General features: G+C 37.2%; 2 protein-coding genes and 1 long non-coding RNA gene across 3 annotated transcripts; 2 read left to right on the forward strand and 1 right to left on the reverse strand.

The window, feature by feature from the left end:
- Positions 1–1,267: 1,267 nt before the first annotated feature.
- Positions 1,268–12,759, reverse strand: LOC122061304. The gene is made up of 5 exons (XR_006134620.1): positions 12,470–12,759; positions 10,387–10,451; positions 9,867–9,941; positions 9,287–9,361; positions 1,268–1,403 (listed from the first exon to the last, which is right to left on the reverse strand). It is a non-coding gene; the product is annotated as an uncharacterized LOC122061304 (long non-coding RNA).
- Positions 12,760–14,991: 2,232 nt separating this feature from the next.
- On the forward strand, positions 14,992–17,167 carry LOC122061995 (S-adenosyl-L-methionine-dependent uroporphyrinogen III methyltransferase, chloroplastic-like). Its single transcript, XM_042625607.1, has 5 exons — positions 14,992–15,730; positions 15,926–16,003; positions 16,124–16,193; positions 16,293–16,570; positions 16,678–17,167. The coding sequence occupies exons 1-5, from the start codon at positions 15,185–15,187 to the stop codon at positions 16,825–16,827; spliced, it is 1,122 nt and encodes a 373-aa protein (XP_042481541.1). The 5' UTR covers positions 14,992–15,184; the 3' UTR covers positions 16,828–17,167.
- A 3,302-nt stretch (positions 17,168–20,469) lies between these two features.
- On the forward strand, positions 20,470–20,625 carry LOC122060805 (arabinogalactan protein 16-like). The gene has a single exon (XM_042623905.1). It carries the CDS (start codon positions 20,470–20,472, stop codon positions 20,623–20,625), a length of 156 nt encoding a protein of 51 aa, XP_042479839.1.
- Positions 20,626–20,878: the final 253 nt, after the last annotated feature.

Below are 20,878 nucleotides of genomic sequence, written 5' to 3' on the forward strand. Positions count from 1 at the left end.
CATTGTCAAACAATCTGGGCCCATTGACAACCTCATGAACTTGCTGGGCAAGCCAATCTTGACCTCCATGACATGGTCCTTTCAAGTGTGTTTGGAACTCTCCCTTGTTATAATAATCAAACAGCTTTTACACGTTCTTTGTTCCACAAGTCTTTGGTCGGTACTATGGTCATGGTCCAGGAAAGGTCGAATCTGATGTCATCAGACTTCCACCATGTAGTCCATGAAGGACAGATCATGGACAGATTGGTTTCTTCTACTTTCATTGGAATTTTGATAAAGAACCTATGTAATCCTCTAGCAAATACATAAAATATTTTCATCTCATCAAATAATTACATATATTATTTATTATTATTATTATTATTTTGTGTTAAACGAAAAACAAGTATCTAAGATTACCTCGATGTAGTTTTTCACTCAATGGAATAGATCAGATTATTCGTGTCATCCCTATACGAATCGTCACGATCGATGACTACTTAGTGAGATCGCCGCAACTCTCGATCATTGACTATTTATACATATCAACGCATAGTGCAACCAAATCTTCTCCTCTTCAAGGAAAACTACATCGAGATAACCCTAAATACCCATTTGTTTTTTATATTTTATATATTAAACAAATACATATGTTATTTCATCTTAGGGCAGCTAATTAAATATACAGCTCTGATGCAAATATTTTTCAAATTAGTAATCATTGGACCCATCCTGGCTATTGAACGTTGACAAGCTTTTTCAAAAAAGCAGTTGGACCCTCAATTCCAAGCCTCTAATCCATCATGTTATACCATTTTCTTCATACCTGCTACGATTAGATAGGAGTTCTTATTTTAAAAACTATCTTGCAAGAACCAAGGGCGGAAAAAATACTTAAAATATGCAGTGGCCTCATGAACTTACTGTCCGAGGCAAAAGCTTACTCAGCAAGCCCAAGCAATTCAATTTTACTATTCAAAGTCAAAACATCAATTTAGGTCTCTTCTTGATCTATTCAAAACCAGAGATCACCATAATATTTTCACTCAAAGTCTCAGTTACCAAAACTCTAGCAAGTCCAGAGTCCAAGGCATAGTAGTGAAGCCCACATCCCCACCTCCATTTCTTCTTGTGTGTGACAGAAAATGTCGATGCTCTCTGCCATCTTCAGCTGCTTTGGTCTTTTTTCCTCTCGCATCTCCATAGAAATGGAAGCTGGTGCTCACCAAAACCATAAGAAGGCCCAAACCAAGATCTAATCTGAGGAAGAGAAACCCATCAATGCCAAGCCAAAATCTGGAGCTCCAATTCCAACACCTTTCTTCCCCATCAATTCAAGTCTCTCTCGCCTCTAGTGTATCTTTTTTCTCAATAAACTCTCAGTGACTTTGAGGAGATTTTGCTTTGGAATCTTGGGTTACCTGGAGGGAAAACAAAGAAACTTTTCATCACACCTCTGGGCTCTGACCTGGATGATTGGAGTGGAAACATTTGGGTGGGCATGGCCAAGTTGGGTTCCCTGAGGAAAAAAAAAAACAAAGTGATCATTTCAGGGAAAAAGATCCTCTCCAACCGGTTGGATGCTTAGTGAGTCATTTGACGGTTGAGAGGATGTGGAGATACATCCATACATTGGGGTGCGTGTTCGAGTCTTCTCAGCCGTTGGATGCCTCAGCCCAACCAGTTGGAGGGGATCTGGTTCCTCATTTCATGAGGCCTTTAGTATGTGCTTCTCCATTATGCAGGCGATTGCCTTAATCAGCTCCATGGCATCGCCTTGTAACGTAAATATATGGTGGTTGCATTGTATTATTATAATTTGTTGTTGTTCTTGAGAATATATTGCCTTATAATAGACTAAATTATAGGTGTTGGGATGATTACTATCACTCCACCTATATTTATTGATATTCCCCTAACTTAAATTTGTTTTTGATAATCTTCTAACCTTCTTGTTTTTTATATTCCCCTCTCTCATTCTCATCATGTAATATTTAATCGTCCAAATTACCTTTCCTTTTTCATAATGTAACCGAAAGTTAGATTATATCATTATCTCTTTTCTCAACGCCTCTCTTGTGTCTCACCCAATCTTTGGGGTTCAATGGATCTAGGTTGTGTCTTGGCCGTGACATACTCCCCCATGCGACATAGCATCCTTGCCATGACAATGGGGGACGGATGAAAAATATAACTACATTTTAGTAGCGATAAATAAATAGCTGCTAAAATTTATTTTTTATTGGGTTTTAATAATAAGAAAAAAGAACCCTATCCTATTGATGCAGGAAACACGAGCGCACAGGACCAATGAGGAGGGCTAATAATAAATAGGAACACTACTCAACCGAGCAATATTCTCAACCAATGGGAGGACACATGCAAACATCTCCAATGTAGAACAATTGTGTAAAAATATAGATACACACAATGAGGTAACGTTCTTCCTCCCAAATAAATAATCTCTGTTTTCTAGCGTCTTTTAATCTCCTTTTTCATTGTTGTTGGTGCTTTGACGGGATAGTGTATTTTCTTGCTGTGGCCTCTATTAATGGATGGAAACAAGAGTGTACCTTCGAATATTTCATTTCTTTGTCCCTACAGCATTGAGGGGCCAGTGGAATTTTATGCTCCGTAGAATATGAGGCTTTTACTGTGGTCCCTATTATATGTAAATTACGGTTTTAACAGTACTTTTGGGAATATTTTGTTTCATTATTGCTGCGGCCTTGATGGGGAAGTGGAATTTTAGGCTTAAAAAGGATATAAGCCTTTTCCTGCAGCCCCTCTATCAACGGAAACATAGCATATGTATTGGTAGAATTGCAGAAATATAAGATAGCTAATTGATTAAAAACATCGAGTTTTCTTGAGGCCAAAGTGAATGATAATGAAATGATAGAAGTGGGGAGCCAAGGGGGTCACATCTATAGGGCCCCATCATTCATCATCCACAGGTGAAACAAAACTTTGTCTTTGAATAAAATATCTTTTGTTCATTTATGAATGTGACGAGATAATGAAATTTCACTCACCTCCTCTGCATTATAGTTAAATATCAAGTTTCTCCATATTTTACAATTATTTCACTTTCCTCCCCAAAAAAAACCCAAATGAAAAGACTCTCTGTATCGTGCCTGAACGTTTAAGCCAGGACGTTTAATATCCCTGTTAAGTTGACAATTTTTTTCATAATGACCAAAATACCCCATACCAGTAGAAAACCCTTTTCATCTATTTCGTCTCACACTCGTTCGATTGCCTTCTTCACCGATCGAATCAAACACTAAGCCGTTTGAAGCCAACTGAATTCCCCTCTCCCTGCATCTTCTTCTTCACTGCAAGCATTTTTCTTTGCAGCGCCTTTCAGCTCAGTCTCTGCTGCCGAAGCCCTCTCATAGCCGTACTGACCACCCTTCATGACAAGAGCAACCATATCCGATGAAGATGACGATGCCGATGTTGATGTTGAAGGAAAGCCGCCATCGAAATCAGCAGAGGAGAGCCTAAAGCATTGCTCAAAGTGAGCTGCGAGGTCTCCGTCCATCATAGGCGGAGGAATTCCATTAATTAGCACAAACCTCCTCAATTTTCTGAGGGAGATCGATCGATGAGGGCTTCAAACAGGTTTCACTGAGGGTTTCAGCTCCGCTGAGTGACTATGCTTCTTGTACTTCGCGACGGCTCTGGAGACGATAGTTTTCTCCAGTTGAAGAACAATAACAAGTGAGTTCAAATCCACAACCGTCAAATCGGAGTAGTGTTACAATTTCTTGGCGAAAGCAGACTGGAAAATCTGGGGAATCCTGTATTCCGAATAGATATATCAATTCCTTCGGTGGTAATTTCTAAAATCGGAGAGATTTCTTGGATGGCATCAGAACTAGACTCGGGCGGTAATTTCTGAAACAAGAGAGATTTCTTGGATGACTTTAGAACCAGACTCAGGATAGCATTCGGAGTTGATAACTAGGGTTCTTCGTACGAGGGCTCATTGGGGTAATATTGTGGTCAGGGAGATGGTTCAAGTCCAGATATGGAACTAAAGATCCCATCTTGTGTTGTTGCAGTAGAAATCTATTGGCAAATTGAAAAAAAAATAATAATAATAAAATAAAAAATAAATAAAGAAGCTTTCTTAGATGTACAGGTCCCAGATATGGAGATCCCATCATGTGTATTGAGGTAGAAATCAATTTTACAAATAAAAAAAAAGAGAAAAAATGGCTGAAAAAGGATAATTTTAATGAAATGCGTTGTGTCGGTGTAGTTATTAGTTGCAGAGCTTTGAAAGTGCAGCCATAGTCGATTTACCCTTTTTTGCTTTTTCAACCGAGAGAGAAAGGGGAGGAGAAGAGATATGGAAACGAAGAGAATCAATCCCATGACTTCGTTCAAGGTATGGGGTATTTCGGTCATTATAAAAAAAGATTGTAGATTTAATAGTCATATCAAATGTTCAGGCACGATAGATAAAATCTTTTCATTTGAGGTGTGGAGAGTAGCATAATTCAGAGGAGGGAAGTGATAATTCCTCGAAAAAGAATTGAGAAAGATGCTCCTCTCTCGTTGATAAAATCGAGTTTTCCCACACCCATGAATCAGTACACCACAAGCTGCCATGCCACTAGGGGAGGGGTTTCGGCACATGCGTAGGGTCTCTTCCGTCGAATTCACACAATGAATTCACTGCGGGGTTCAGGAAAACCTTGTCGTAGAATGTATGTTAAATATATTTAATGTCATGGCAGATGATGTGGTTTGTGGAATAAAATGAAATTGGGACATTCATCTTCTAATTTGTCACCAGTTACTACACGCTATTCCTGTTGGCTAATGATTGAGTCGCTAGGATTGGGACACAAGTTGGTGACTTTTGTTTTGATTTGTTTTTCTTGTCTCCTAACAAAAGAATTTGGTGAGGATTTTGCGTAATTGATTGCAAGTATTGGTTTATAATTAGGGCTCACTCCCTACTACTAATGCGGAGGATAGCATATATGGCGATGATAAAAAAATCCTATATCTCAAAACTCAGCTCGAACATTGATGTCTTAAATTACCTTTCCTCTCAATGCAATTTCTTTTTTTTTTCTTCATATAAAAATAAAAAATAAAAACTATCATCACTCCTTTACATTTAGCCTATATTTACTGACATCTTTTTAGTAAATTAAGGATAATTCAGTAAAGAATAATTATAAATCTTCTTCATCATGGCCTGGTTTAGAGAGTGGGATATCATTTCTTCCAAAGAAAAGTGGGTGGTTGGCAACAGTGAAAAAAATTCGTTTTTGGTTGGATTGGTGGCTGGGTGCTTCCTTGTGGAAAATATGTCGAACTTGTGGGTTGAATGCGACTCTATAGCTTTGTCTATTTTGGTGTTCAAAAGAGTGGTGTTGTGATTTACACTGATTTTGGGAGGCTAATTTTGTGACAAAGTTTTCGGCTAAGTTTGCAGTAAAATTTGAAAATTTAGCTCTCATCAATTCTTGGCCACCTTCTATCAACAATGAGGAGTTGTTGGATACACAAGATAGGTCCAGATTTCATTTAATATAGTTTCTTTATTATTATGTATTTCTTAGTCATTCTTTCCCACTGATGGCAATGTTGAAGGTGGATGAGTCTGACTAGGCATTCTTTGTTGTTGGAGTGTCTTTCTTTGTCCAGTGATGTTTGTATCTTATTTCCACTTTCTTCTTATTCTTAATACAAATGATTTTTTTTTTAACGAAAAATAAATAAATAAATAGACAGCAGAGTACACAGGATGCACTCCATAGAATCCCCTCTAATTCCATCATAAGTTCGATGAAAAAGGAAAAGTTCAATGCACATCTCATTTTTTTTTTTTTTTAACCTAAGTGTATGTTAGATAGTAAATGTCTCTTGCCTTTCATTAGCTAGGGTGACAATATATATACAAGAGTACAATTTCTGAGTTTCCAATTATAGAAGATAGGGCACTAGGAAATCCAAGTTATTGTGAAGATTGATATCACATGTAAGATTGTGAAGCTTATGTGGAAATCTTATCGCCAAGGTGTTTGTGAGCTGGGGCGTGGAGTAATACTGGTCAATAGTGTAGGAGCGTGATAGTGATGGATCCAAATTCTCTAAATGTGCACTTCGGTGCAGTTCTACCTTCAACATCCAACACATGTCCTTGGTGATGTGGACAATCACGATAGTGGAGAAAGAGAGACCGACAAAACCCCTCTAGATCCGGATTTTTGACCCACATCCATTTCCTCTCCAATGGAGGTCAAAGAAGTCATTTCATGTGAAAGAGAGAGAAAGGGGTGCTAGCAGAGGCTACACCCTCTCGAGGAAAAGTTATTTTATTAAATAAATAGAGTTGTGAGGATCTTCTTATCCAAATGTTTCTTTGCAGGTTGAAGAAAGGGGTGAAGAGGGTTTCAAAAGGTGTTCCTGCATCTTATCTCGCGATCCCATGTAATTCAATGGCTGTGTGCGTGGTCATACACCATGCACGACCCCATGCACAAAACCTCTCCCATAAAATAAATAAAACAATAAAAAAAAATATGGAAGGTATTTCATATAATATGTATGACTCACTTTATGACATCCCACACCCCATATGATATCCATATGGAAGTGGTATCTATCCCTTGCATGTTTATGAGCCGAAATTAGATGAAAGACAAGTTGTCATCTTATTTTATTTTCTTCTGAAGGCAAGAAAATAAGAGCAAATCCAACTGGTAAGACTGAGTCTACATCAAGGAGAGAGCTCAGTATAATCCAAAGGACCGTAAGGTTCAAACCATTCTGCAAGAAATCCATTCTTTCTCCTGGGTTTCCATCCCATGCCCTTGCATAGCTGATCATTGAACCATACAACTGCACTGATACAGGATCCTTTAAAGAACTTAACATTGTATCTCTTCATGCAATCTGAACTCTCACCTACATTATCTTGATAGCTCAGAGCCTCAGACCTTGTTCAGAAGCCCATCTTAATTCTCCTACTAGCTAGTACCAATAGAAGATATGTTTTTCTTATTTCATAGTAAACAATTAACTTTATAAAGTAAGCAAGATTAGTCAACAGAAAGAAGTTAATTTCCCAAGACGGCAACTAGAGAGGAAGAAAAAGGCTGAGCTTAGCTTGAGGCCTCAAGCTTAACCCGACCCTACCTTGACTCAAAGCCTGAAATTCTCAACTCAGGCCCTGTTTGGATTCAAGGTGGGCTTATGCCAACAGGGCCCAACTAGTATCCTTAGAATTTGCTAGATCAAACACCAAGAACACAAAAAATAAAGAGACAATAGATCCGCATGACACAGAGATTTAACGAGGTTCACACACCAGGGTGGTGTGCTACGTCCTCGGGTGCAAATGTTTCACCATGCAGAAGAGAGACTACACCCAAGTAGCAGCGAGAAAACTCGCCCTGAAACCCTAGCTCAAAAAAAACCCAAAATACAATGATTTTCTCAATAAGCAACAGTACATTATATATACTCCAAGTCGCGGGCTGATCCATTGGGTCGCAGTCAATCCGGTCGAACCGTACCACGGGGCCTATTGACCCAACCCCTCTGTTTCCATCACAGATCTCAGAAAATTTCCCATTCGGATCGCCACCAAAATATATCAGATCGGGTCAATCTTCAAAACGGGTCAAGAATTCGAGACAAACTTAACAGAATCTTTAAACTGGCATCTAGTTATGCCACATGACAGGTTAGATCGGTTAGACCCTTTTGGACAAGTGGACGTAAGATCTATTGCTAAATCAAGTTTCGACTTATTGGGGTTGGTCCAATGAAAAATAAAAGCATGAGGATTTTAAAATCATCATAAGAGGATGCATGCCAATACATGAGTATATGAATGAATTTGAGACTAAATTCTTATATCAAATTATGGACGTTATCAAATCACCTTCTTTGTGGCACTCTACACATACCATCTTAGTGCATGCTTGGCTCACACTACAACAAATTTGCTCTTTTACTAAGGAAATTTTCCATAGTAAAAACAAACTACCATAGTAATTGAACTATATATGACGATTAATTTCAGTCGAATTATTATACTGTAGCTTAAAATTGAATATAAACGACGGTAATTTACTGTAGTATAAAATCACTAAATACTACGGAAAAATAATACCATAGTAAAGTATAACTCTTTTACAATGGATATATACCATAGTAAAAAAATACCTTTTACTACGGAAATATAATTCCGTAGTAAAAATTATACTTTGTTTTTTTAAATAATTATATTTACATAAAAATTCCCTGTAATAAAACATCCACAAAAAGAAAATAGAATGCACAGCTGAATATTAGAATCACAAAACACCCCTTTCTCCTCCTCCACCACACCCCACCCCCCAAAAAACCCAAAAAAAAAAAAAAAAATTAATAAACAAGTAAATGAGGAAAACAACCTGAAATTCTTTCCCCTTTCTCTATGCCTCCATCCTTCCCTTTTGTTTCATTATCATTAGTAGTACCATTTCCCATGTAGGTACTATCATTATTTTCCACAACTCCAATGGTGACGGATGAATTTATCATGTTTATGTCATTGAGAAAAGAGGAGCGATCAACCATGGCAGATTTAGGGGAAGAGACTTCCACTGGAAAGGTGTAATTTCTAAGTTTTGTAATGTTACCATCAGGATATACAGAGAAAAGAACATTTTTATAGGGAAGGAGCAAGGACTGAAACTATATAATAGTTATAGCAATGATCCCCATAACAAAAAGCACTCGCTTGGTTTCAAACATTGACTTATCTTTTGAATATGAAGTGCATTCCCCATGTCACTAAATGGCAATTTCTAACCAAAAAGGCCAGAAAATCATGGAATTAGCTTGAGGCAACCAATTTCTCAACCTCATTCAACTCTACTGCAAATTTAAAGAAACCTTAAAAAGCAATTGAGGAAGATAAAGAAAGGAAAATTAAACTAAAAGAAAAACAGAAGTGTGCAATGGTAACATAACAGATTTACAACAGTCAATACAGAAACACATGGTCCACAGTTTTAGCCTGAGCCAGGAACTTCAAACATTGAGCAGACATTGAAATTGACACCGTTTATGGAGATAAACAGAGAATTAACATATAATTGACAGCAGAAAATCCTCTCACCATTTCAGTGGGAAGAAGGGATAAGAAAAATGTAGTCCCATGTCTCTCACCAAACAGAATTGGAACAACAATACTTAAAAAAAAAAAAAAAATTTAATGGAAATGAATCAAACTATGTTAACTACAGTTTCATGATAATGGAGCAACATGCATCAGTGTTACCTTTTTCCTCTGGGGGTTCACTTGGAGAGACTCTAACCTCTACACTACTGGGTTTTGATCATGAATTCCACTGTCCTGAAAAACCAGAAAAAAGAAGGTAAAAGATCTGAACTTTCTGAATCTAGTAGCTAAAGCTATAAGAATGAAAAAGAACATATTTAACTCTAAAATGATAATCAAAGATGGACGACTGAAAGGAGACTATCTGATGCATTTTAAGCAGCTAAACCCATAAAAAGAGAAATTTAACTGACGAGCATATTTCAACTGAAAATCAAACTACACAGCTTGGTGACAAAAAAAAAGAAGATAAATTTAACTGACAGGAGCATATTTCAAGTCCTGTGATAAACTAATGACCACAAAACAAGTTTGAATTCGTGGTATGGGCTCATTGAAAATGACAGATCTTTGATCCAGTAATTGCATTTTTCTTGAGAAATTTCATTGTATTGCTACAAATATTGTACGATTCTATGATTGAGGGTCAACAACTCTGTATTATAATAACCGAAAAGAAAACAAAAGCATAACTGCAAAAACACAAAATACAAAGGACAAAAAGTTGGAACCTACACACCTGAATAGTGGGAACAAAGCACCACTTATGCTTTCAGTTAGATTAATCATCACAGAGCCTTTGGTTTCATTGATTCTGAGATATAACAAGGAATCCCATGTTAACCGAAAGCAATGTATTGCAACTCAGCATCTAATATTAAAATTAAGCAAGAATTAAGGTAAAGCAACAAGATAACATGAATATTGCAAATGCACTTGAGTGGAAGTTCATCAGCTTCTGCTTCATGAAATTGCCTTAGATGGAGCAATTTCTCATAAATGCATATGCCAGAGAAATTGCAAGAATTATGGGTGAAGTAACATGATATCATGAATATGTCAGAGAAATTGCTCCATCTAAAAGAAAGCATAAAAACAAGAAGTAAGATAAGTCTCTAACAAGATAATAGTATGCTTTTTACTTTTATTTCATCATCTAAATGACTCTTTCCTGACCAGATAGCATATGATTAAAAAGAGAGGGAGATTGAAACAGAGTAATCATGGAATTCAACACAACATTACAGAAAGAAACTAACCTCTCGGTCAGAGCCCCATGTCCGTTATCTGAACTGGTGGATTCGAAGAGATGGAGGTGCAAAACCTAAGAAGTGTTGCAACAGTTCTTGTGAATTTTTCATGTCAAGCTACAAGTGGGTTTTCAATAAGATCAATTTGAGTTGTTGTAGTACATAATTACTAGAAATGGTTGGCTATTGCTAAGTATCAACAAAGTAAGAGAATTATTCAATTTTTACTTTGATTCCTACATGAAGGCGTATAATTCTTATTGATCAGATATTGGAGAGTAGATAATTACATGCAGCCATTCGGTTAACTTGGATTATTCAATGTTTTTAAAGGCTATTTCTAGCAGGGTTTAATATTTGCATCAGGATTAATTAGGCAGGAGTTGCTGCTAGTCTTAGAAGGGGCTATTAAGAGTTGGTTTTATATAGCGTACACTCACGGTTTCAAGGGTTGACAGATCCCAATCTAGCTCAGATTGAATGTGATCATGTTGTTATACAGTCGATCATCATATTCATTGGCAGTATCTGATTGATGCATAAAGAATCTTCTGACCGTTAGTGGATCAGTTGATCAATTACAGATGTAATAAGAATTGACCAGAAACAACAATGTATATCAACACACATCAACTGGTACGTGACAAAACTTGATCTAGAATAACAGGATCAAGGAAGAAGAAGAAGGAAAGAAGGAGATAGTGGGAGAGAATAGAAAGTCAATAGGTTCTAATCGTGGATAGCAAAAAAAAAGTACAAAGCAATAGAAATCCTATATGTATGAAACAACTTCTCTTAAACTTCTAACTTCACTACAAATGTTAAACATCACCAAGACTATTAGACACACACCTAAATACTACAACAAATTATAAATGTCAACACCATAACACACTCCCTCAAGCTAAAGCATATATATATATATATATATATATATCTCAAGGCTCCAGATTGGAACAATAAGTATAGACATAAGAAACTGAAGAAAACTCCAAAGATATATCCATTGTGAAAGCCAATAGCCAGCAATGACATCCAAATATGTAGCACACAAACGAACAGCCGAGAGAAGAACCGTCAAGTCACAACACCAGAATAAACATAAGCAGATCAAACCGACAAAGATTATATAAGCAGCAGAATATATCAGTCACAAGCCAGAACATAGCAGCAACAGGCTAGGAAACTGCAACAATATATGATGACAAAATTATCGTTGTAGGCCAGAGAAAACCAATAGAAATAGAGACAGCAGTAACATATGCCCAAAGAAGAGCAGCAAAAGCAAATGGATAAATCATTGCTGCATGCAAATAATCTTCAATAAGAAACAACAAATAATCTCCATTAAGTAGACAAGCAAATAATCTCCATTAAGGAGAAACTGGCAAATAAATTCCACAAAGGGAGGTAAATAAGTAAATAAGCTCCACGAAGAAGGCACAATAATCTCCATGAAGGAGACGCAAGAAAATAAATAACCTTTACAAGAAGGAACTCAAGTAATGCAATAGAAATAAATAATCTTCACAAGGCAGCCAGATAATGTAATAGGAAAAAACCCTCATAACAATAATCCATTCTCCCCCATCACATGTAGCAGTACTCATGGACAAACAATGCAGCGAATGATAATCCCAATATTGCAGCAGCGACCACCAATCACAGAACAACCAAGGTACCCACAGGGCAGGGAAAATTTTTCTAACTAAGACGATCCAGAGCAAGTTACAGGGAGTAAAATATGGAAAATGATAGCTAACCTTCTGATTTTAAACCCAAAACACAGAGAACCCAGGATTCTAAGGCAGCAAGACCCTCAACTGGGCCTAGGGAAGAATCGAGAGGGAGAGATAGCAGGATCGATAAGGCATTGGGATCATAGCAGACATCCTCGTCTCTTCTTACATGCTAGGGCAAAATGAAGGGCAAAATCGAGAGAGAGCATAGCTTACATGCAAGGGCAGAATAGAGAGAGAGAGAGAGAGATAGAGAAGAGTAACAATTGTGCAAATTGTTCTTCATTTAAAAAGAGCAATAATCAAACCAAAGAACAGAGCATCATGATCAAATAGAAAAATCCATAGAATACCTGTAACTTTTAAGCAACAACAACCGATTACAGCAGATGAAGGACCTGCAACAGCAGCCGAGCGGAGAATACAAACCCTCGATGGATTGAGAAGGTCAAGAGACGTGTAGAGCAGTGAGGTTTTGGTTGTGAGAAAGAAACCCTCCCTCTATTTGATTTTTCAGCGGGAACGGTTTTACGGGAAAGAATTGGACTGTAAGAGGCCGTTTGGTAACGATTCTGTTCTAAGAACGCCGTTCTATGGTAAAATCGTCTTCCTCCATTATAAGATAATTTTCAAATAAAGAAACACCTAAAAGGTGTTACTTGATTTCCACTTTTGGGATGAGTTTTTGAACCGATTCGTTCCTTGGGCTCAGCGACAAAAACGAATTAACCAAATACTTTTTTGGTTGTTTCTGTTCCAAAATGAAATAAAGAACAAAAACAGATCATCCCCAAGAGGGTTACCAAACAGGCTCTAACTAATTGATCAAATACTACAGAAAAAAAACATCGTTGTATCTAATCCCATTAAATACTACGGAAAAAAAACCCCATCATATAAAACCCAATTAAATAATACGGAACAAAAAACCATCGTATATAATCTCATTAAATACTATGGAACAAAAACCTGCAATATATAATCCCATTAAAAGCTTATTTTTATCATTTGCTACGGAAATCTGTAGACCGCAGTATATGCCTAAGTATATACATGGATCCCTTAATAGTATATATTATGGAAAACAGAAATATTTCTCATAATATATACTTAACTACGGAAAACACTACTGTCATATAAATTAAGTAGATACTTATATTCTTTATACTTAACTATATACTACGAGAAAATATTACTATAGTATATACTAAATATATACTATGGAAAAATGTTACCGTAATATATAGTTAAGTATATACTACGGGAAAATATTATGTAGTATATACAACTATATACCATGGAAAAATTTTGCCATAGTATATACTAAATTATATATTATGGAAAAATATTACCGTAATATATGTTATCAATTATTACCGGATTTATTTCCCATTACAAAAAAATGTAGCAATTGACCATTTTTCTTGTAGTGTCACTTAGATTGGACTTAGGTCGAATTGGGCTAACTTTTGTCTGGAACATGTCCAGCCCATTAGATTGTTAAGTAGAGTTCTCTCCTCCATAGAGTAGTCACCATACCAGTTACCAATACAGTGGGTGGGTCGTAGAGCAAGGCTACAATCGCAGCCGTCATTTTAGAATTTTCCATCTGCCCATAAGTAAACACAGACACCGCATAATTTGAAAGTTGATAGTTCATACCCTGAGATCCAAGTCCAAGAGGATCCAACCCCTTTCTGTTTTTGACATTTCTTGCCCTAGAAGGCCAAAGGTCAAAAGTACCGGATTTGCCGACTCGAAATGAAATCGGTCAAGATCACTCTCATTTTCGGCCGATTCATAAACTATTTCTAGAATTAGGAAAGAATCTGATCAACTCCATGGTTTTAGATATTGATATTAGATCGACCATAAATTGATAACTAATATCGATACTTAATCGAGATAGATTGATCAATCAGCCCATTCTTTCATTAAAAAAATATTATTTTGATCACATAGCCCTATATGTATCGATAATACCATTTTGATCACATAACCCTATATGTATCACCAACTACATATCGATATTGACACCATGAACTAAATCCTTGGTCGGTTCAGATTCTTTCCTGATCTGGTTTCAAAAACAGAATTAATGATGGAATCAATCTTTATCAATTCCGATCCAGTTTGGCTTGGAATTGGCTGGAATTGGCCTCAAGAACCCTAGAATTAGCTACTTGATCTGAAAGACCCACCAATTCAAGAGAATCTTGATAGAAATATTTTGATTTGAACCAATGAAAATTGGGATCAGTTACAGCCAATTCTAAGGCGAATTGACTGATTTTCAATCCAATTCATCGATTTTTGAAACCCTATACCTAGGGATGTCAATACCTAAACCGACACTGCTGAACAAAAAACAGTCGAATCAAATCGAACTGAAGCCTTATTGAGCCGATTTTGGTTTGGAATATTGCAGCTCTCCTAACAAACCAAATCACACTGAAAATCGAAGGAATCCAAAACCAAACCAAAACCGACTCAAAATCTAGACCGAAATTGAAACTAAACCGGTAAGAAACTGAAAACAGTCCAAAATTTATTAAAACAAAAAACAAGTTTTGCATAATTTTGTATATAAAATCAAATTCAAAATGGACAAAAAACCAAAACCCGAATTATAAATCGATACAAAAAACCAAAACCAAAATTTTGTTATTGGTTCAGTTCAACATTTCCACACTAAAACCGATTCACTCAAACCAAAATCGAGTCAAACCGACCCGTGGACACCCCTACCAATTTCTGATCAATTTGAGCCGATGGGGAACCAAATCGGATTGACCGACCTGATGCAGATCCCAATTTCAAGTTTTGCATCCCTTTCCTTGGGTTCAAATGAATCTGCCCAGGGGGACGTCACAACCCACAATCCATTTCAGAAGCCACTCTTGACTATTAACTTTTCAAACTCCCAAACATCATTTGCAGAAAGCCGCCACCGATCTTTACTCTTCTTTCCTCCTCCGCGCAGGTATAAATATGAACCCTTTTTTTCGCTTGAATCTGGGTTTCTTAGTTCTCCTTTTAGTCTTACTGTGGTTCAGATTTCTAAAGAGATGGCTCTCGTCAATGGATTCTCATCTCTCTCTGCTACTCATTCCACATTCCAGTCTAGAAAACCCAGCGGGTTTAATCTGCAGCAGCCCTCTTGCTCCATGTCCTACACGCCTTCTTCCTCGTCCTCCCCTTCTCCTTTTACTGAAAAACACTCCATGGAGAGATATCAAAGAGATAGATGGTTATACAAAGACCCATCTGTTAATGCTTCTTGTTCACTCCCAATTGATTCGAATTCAAGTTTCATTAGAGAGACTGATATAGCTCTGCAGTTGCCCGAGCTGAAGAAGTTGCTTCAGGTTTTGAGGGAGAAACGAGAGAATGAAGGGTGCGAAGGAGGAAATAGAAGGCCTGGAAATGTGTTCTTGATTGGGACTGGGCCTGGTGATCCTGAGCTCTTGACGCTGAAGGCGATGAAAGTGATTCAAAGTGCTGATCTTTTGTTGTACGATCGATTGGTGTCGAATGATTTGTTGAACATGGTGCGACCAGAAGCTAGGCTTCTTTATGTTGGGAAGACTGCTGGTTACCATAGCCGTACTCAGGTCCTCTTCTCTTCATAAACTTTCTTTTGATTTGGATCATGCTCTGTTCTCTTTTTTCCTTGTTGGGCATAAAAAATTAAGTCTTTCTGATCTTAAATTTGTTCAGAAATTTATTGGGTTGCCAAAGAATTTGGTTAGAGGTATATGCCTTTAGAAGTTTTAACATTGACCTCTCAATTGGAATTGGTTTTGCAGGAGGAGATCCATGAATTGCTTCTGAGTTTTGCGGAGGTTGGTGCTACTGTTGTGAGGCTAAAAGGAGGTGATCCATTGGTAAGTTCCTACCATGACCTGTTCGTAGAAATGATTCTCTAAGAAAACGGAATTAACTTGAGAATGCTTGTGATTTTTCAAAATTGGTCTAAATATGAAATTTCTTACTTGGGTTTCTAGGTGTTTGGCAGAGGTGGAGAGGAGATGGATTTTTTGCAACAACAAGGGATTCAAGTCAAGGTTATTCCAGGTACAACATAAGAGAATAGCTTCACACCATTAACTGTAACTGAAGCAGAAGCCACTTAATTTAAATACAAGCTTGGTCACTGGATTATTATTGGTGCAGGCATTACTGCGGCTTCGGGGATAGCAGCAGAATTGGGGATACCATTGACCCACCGTGGTGTTGCAAACAGTGTTAGATTTCTGACAGGGCACTCAAGGAAGGGAGGAACAGATCCCCTGTTTGTGGCAGAGCATGCCGCAGATCCTGATTCAACCTTGGTTGTTTACATGGGTTTGTCCACTCTCCCATCTCTTGCTCTGAAGTTGATGCATCATGGTCTACCACATGATACACCAGCTGCTGCAATAGAACGAGGGACTACCCCTCAACAACGGGTGGTGAGTGAGCCTGACTGAGTTTTCCTTTGTTTCAACTGTGTGTACCTGATGAAGACCACAGGTTCCCTACTAGTAATTAATTCCACATATTTTGGACCTTTATGTAGGTATTTGCAGAACTTAAGGATCTCATTGATGAAGTTACTTCTGCAAACTTGGTTTCACCAACCCTTATCATCATTGGGAAGGTTGTGGCACTCTCACCATTCTGGCCTCACTGTTCTAAAGAAGAAGCTGTTTTGGTGGAGTCTCAGTAGTCAAGTTGAAGAGAGTATCGATGTTTAAAACATGGCTCTAACTGAGGCCTTCCAAGTGTCGCACACTCGATACTCTGGAAGGATAAATAATCAATGGGTATCTGCACTTTGTTGAGGCACATTTTTCTGGTTGTCTTCTAATTGGTTATATTGGAGCTGAGTGGAACTGCTTTTACAGACAGAATTGGGTATGGTCTGGGATTTTTGTCAGTGTCATTGAGTGGGCTGTCATTTATGTTGCCTCCAGTATATAGAAGAAGGAACCTCTAACAATTCCATTGATATGTTGTAATTCCCTCAACTGCAAGTCTGCAATCAGAAGAAGGGGGGGGGGGGGGGGAGAAGGTAAAAAATAAGAGCTTTGTCATGCCATGTATACATGCTTGCAAGTATCTGGAAGATAGCATGTCTGACTTTAAGGGTGGATGTCCTTATGACTCCCATTGGTTCCATCTCTTTGCTTTGTAATTGAGGTTTCCTCATTTTCATTACTTGGTGCTGAATCTGTTTAGTAGAAATACCATTCTTCAAGAAAGTGCAATTTAGTTCTGTTCATCATAAGGGTTCATGTGACATGTTCCATTGCTGTTACCATCTGTCCCCAAATCAATTAAAATGCTTTACTATTCACTACATCATCTAACTGTATTTAATCTATTTGGAATACATTTTCTAGTACAATATATGAAACTTGACTTGCTTATTCAAAGCTGCCAAAACATGTTACTAACATATCCTTCTTGAAAATATGTTGATGCAGTCTAGAAATAATCTAAGTATGGACATCCAATTACACGCATCCCCTGCTCGAACACAGAACGGAATATTCTATCGACTTCACTTTCAGATGTCAAATATTCACTAGTTCACAAAAGATCTGATGACTTTTTTCCCTTCTATGTCAGGAAAATATGCTCTCATCCTTCCCATTTTTTGAATTCAAGAAATAAAGCTATCCATCATTGTTCAAACTGTTGTTTGGGTTTGGCTCTTTATTAGTGCAGTAAGCATAGTCTTAAAAGACAAAAAATAAAAGAAAAAAAGGTGTTCTTTTAACCTCATTCATTTCTTCTTTCCCAAATGTTGCAGCTTTCTAATCTCTCTCTCTCTCTCTCACAACCAGTCTTTGTTATTGTTTAGAAACTTTCATGAATTTGTAGACATTTGAAGATCCATAGAAATAATTGCATATTTGTAATGCAGTTCAATCAATCAATTTTGCATTTCCTTAGGAGATAGAGCAGAGGATTACCATTTGAACCTCTTTATCAAAGGCAAAGAAATTGTAGGTTCACTGTTTTATATCCGCAGATGAAATGGAAAATTTAGCATTTCGATTGTTAAATTTAACAAACAATTTCATTTATTAAATTTAATTGATCACAAATTATTAGAGTATAGAGAACTTCATTTGCATTCCAAGCCATAATATGGGTGAACAGTTAAAGGATACAGACAGGATTGTCCATGGAATGGATAAAATGAATGCAGCATCTTGTGTTAGTCTAAAATAAGTATTGAAATACGTTCCAATCCTAACGAAATTTCTAAATGTAGTAACTTTGGGAAAATGGATGAGCTTCCCCTAAATTCAGTGAGAAAACAGAGGTCTCTGGTTCTTCACATTAAGATCCCTAACTTAAGTGCTTTTTCATATTTTAGAACGATGTAACAAACTGAAACGCTCTACTGCAAGAATGAAACTTTTACCCTGTGTTTCACTACCATGTCCACTATCCATGAATTCTTTTAGAAGATAGTGAAACAAATGTACTATCATGGACTTTCTCTACATTGCATTCCCAATCTATGGATGATTGCAAAGAACATTTTTCTCTGTTTCCTGTAGAACACCCTTACAGCTAAAACATTGACTAGAAAGGGTGACACAAAAGGAAATAACCGATAAGAAAATCTCATAGCTAAACACATGATCAAAGAAACCATGGAATGGAAAGTTTGGCTACATCTTACAGCATAAAAGTATCACGGGAAAGTAAGAATCTAAAACTAAGGTATCACAGAAAACCCAACTGAGTACTTGTGTCGACTAGATCAAAATTAGGAGCTCTAGCTTTTAACTACAAATGCCTTTTCTGGGTAACTTTAGATGGGCATAACTGATTAAAAAATCTTCAACCTAATTTAATTTACTTTTATATCTTGTTTTCAGGTGCTGGAGCTTCTTGTTAGCAGTTTTACTGAAAGAATATTCTGATATGATGTGAGTAGTTCGACTTTATTCATGTTCTTTTATTACCATTAAATATTTTTTTTTTTGGAAGTGATATCTCTTCACTTCAGAGCTGTAGTTAGCATACTTGATGAAAACTGCTCAATGCTGTTGCTCCTAAAACAATCTAGCTGAATTTGATCACTCATATAGCTTTGTAGTTGGAGCTTAGAGGCCCTTACTAGATTTAAAGAGTAACTAGAACATCTCTCTTTGCTCCTTAATTTCTGTCATTTTCTTTGGCTTCAACATGTAAAATAGTTTCATCTGTACAGATGCATAGAGGTCTGAAGCTTTGAGCTTTGAAGAAGAAAATACTTGTCCATAGAACATTTCCCTCCTTTCCCTCCAACAAAATAATAATGTTGAAGTTGGAGATTTCTGTTAGAGCAAAAACCAACTAATACGAAAATAAACAGTCAACAGATCTGCATAACATAGAGATTTAACAAGGTTCACACACCAGTGTAGTCTGCTATGTCCTCAGGCGAAGAAGAAAATGTTTCACTACGTAGAAGAGAGATTACACCCAAGCAGCGGTCAGAAAACTCGCCCTGAAACCCTAGCTTGAAAAAACCCCAAATTACAATGACTTGCTCAACAAGACGATAGTACATTATATACTCCAAGTCGCTGAGCGATCATAGTTCTTGGAAAATTTTCCCATTCGGAACGCCACCAAAACATGTCGGAGGGGTCAATCTTCAAAAGGGGCAAGAATTGGAGACAAACTTAACAATTTCAATCACTTAATCCTGTCCCAGATGATGATTTCTCGATCATAAACCTTAGAAATGAACTTGGTCTATGCGAGGCAATCCACACAAACACGCGAATTTCTTACTCTATGGATTGTTCCAGGTTCTGTACTTATCAACCCGAATGCAATTTCTAATTTCTCACTGTACTTTGAAATAGAATTCTCTTCGTCTTCCTCATCATCATTATCAAGCAATACTTCTCTTGTAGCAATCTCATACAGGAATGAAAAGATCTGCTTTCTGTGGGTGAACCCAGTCCCCCACAAGGAACTGATGGAACATCCCGTTCAATTCAAATCCCATGTCCTTAAATCTATCTCAAAGGCTGTTACATAGATTAGTCTTATACTCATGGTTGTAACCTCAATTCAAATTATTATCAAATTGTTGTAATCTTCTTATAAATACAACCATTATCCTCAATATCATGGAATCAAGTATCGATATCGGATCGGCTGTATCGGATTGAGACCGATACCAATACCTAACCGATCCTGAGGTGGGTATCGGTATCGTCCTGGATATCAGATACCGATCCGACCCAATCCATTAGAAAATATATTTTTTAAAACTTGAACTCATAAAGGACGAATAGAAGAGAGAGATCTAGGGTTTCGAACAAATGATTTAAGAAGGGAAAAAAAAAAAATGGCGGTTCTGATGGCTCCTACTCCTGTTCCTGCCCCAACTAGTGATGGGACATCGATAGACCAAGCTATTGCATATGTGTTGATGTTGGTCACTCTAGTGCTCACATACCTCATCCATCCCCTTGATGCCTCATCATATAGTTTGTTCGAATAATACTATCAAAAGGAATTGATAGGCGATGGAGATTAGAGACTTTTTTTTGGTCTATTTGGTGGGGAGGAGGAAGAATTGGATTGTTAGGTGGTGGCTGTATATCCTAGAATATATATGATGGAACCTTAGTGGTGGTGTGAATGATGGTATATGATTTGGTTGGTAGACACTTTGTTGGGAATCAAGGGTCAGGTTGTCTCTATTGTGGTAGTTTTCATCTTATGTTGGATAAGGGTTTTCCTTCTTTAGTTCT

The sequence above is a fragment of the Macadamia integrifolia genome, chromosome 14 (genome assembly GCF_013358625.1).
Source record: "Macadamia integrifolia cultivar HAES 741 chromosome 14, SCU_Mint_v3, whole genome shotgun sequence".
Classification (NCBI taxonomy): Eukaryota; Viridiplantae; Streptophyta; class Magnoliopsida; order Proteales; family Proteaceae; genus Macadamia; species Macadamia integrifolia.

What these genes read in the sequence shown, in the direction of transcription:
- LOC122061995 (XM_042625607.1), top strand. Translation starts at nt 15,185, where the DNA reads ATGGCTCTCGTCAATGGATTCTCATCTCTCTCTGCTACTCATTCCACA. An exon ending in TAAAAGGAGGTGATCCATTG is followed by an intron (nt 16,004 to 16,123) that starts GTAAGTTCCTAC and finishes TTGGGTTTCTAG; the next exon opens with GTGTTTGGCAGAGGTGGAGA. An exon ending in CTACCCCTCAACAACGGGTG is followed by an intron (nt 16,571 to 16,677) that starts GTGAGTGAGCCT and finishes ACCTTTATGTAG; the next exon opens with GTATTTGCAGAACTTAAGGA.
- LOC122060805 (XM_042623905.1), top strand. Translation starts at nt 20,470, where the DNA reads ATGGCGGTTCTGATGGCTCCTACTCCTGTTCCTGCCCCAACTAGTGAT.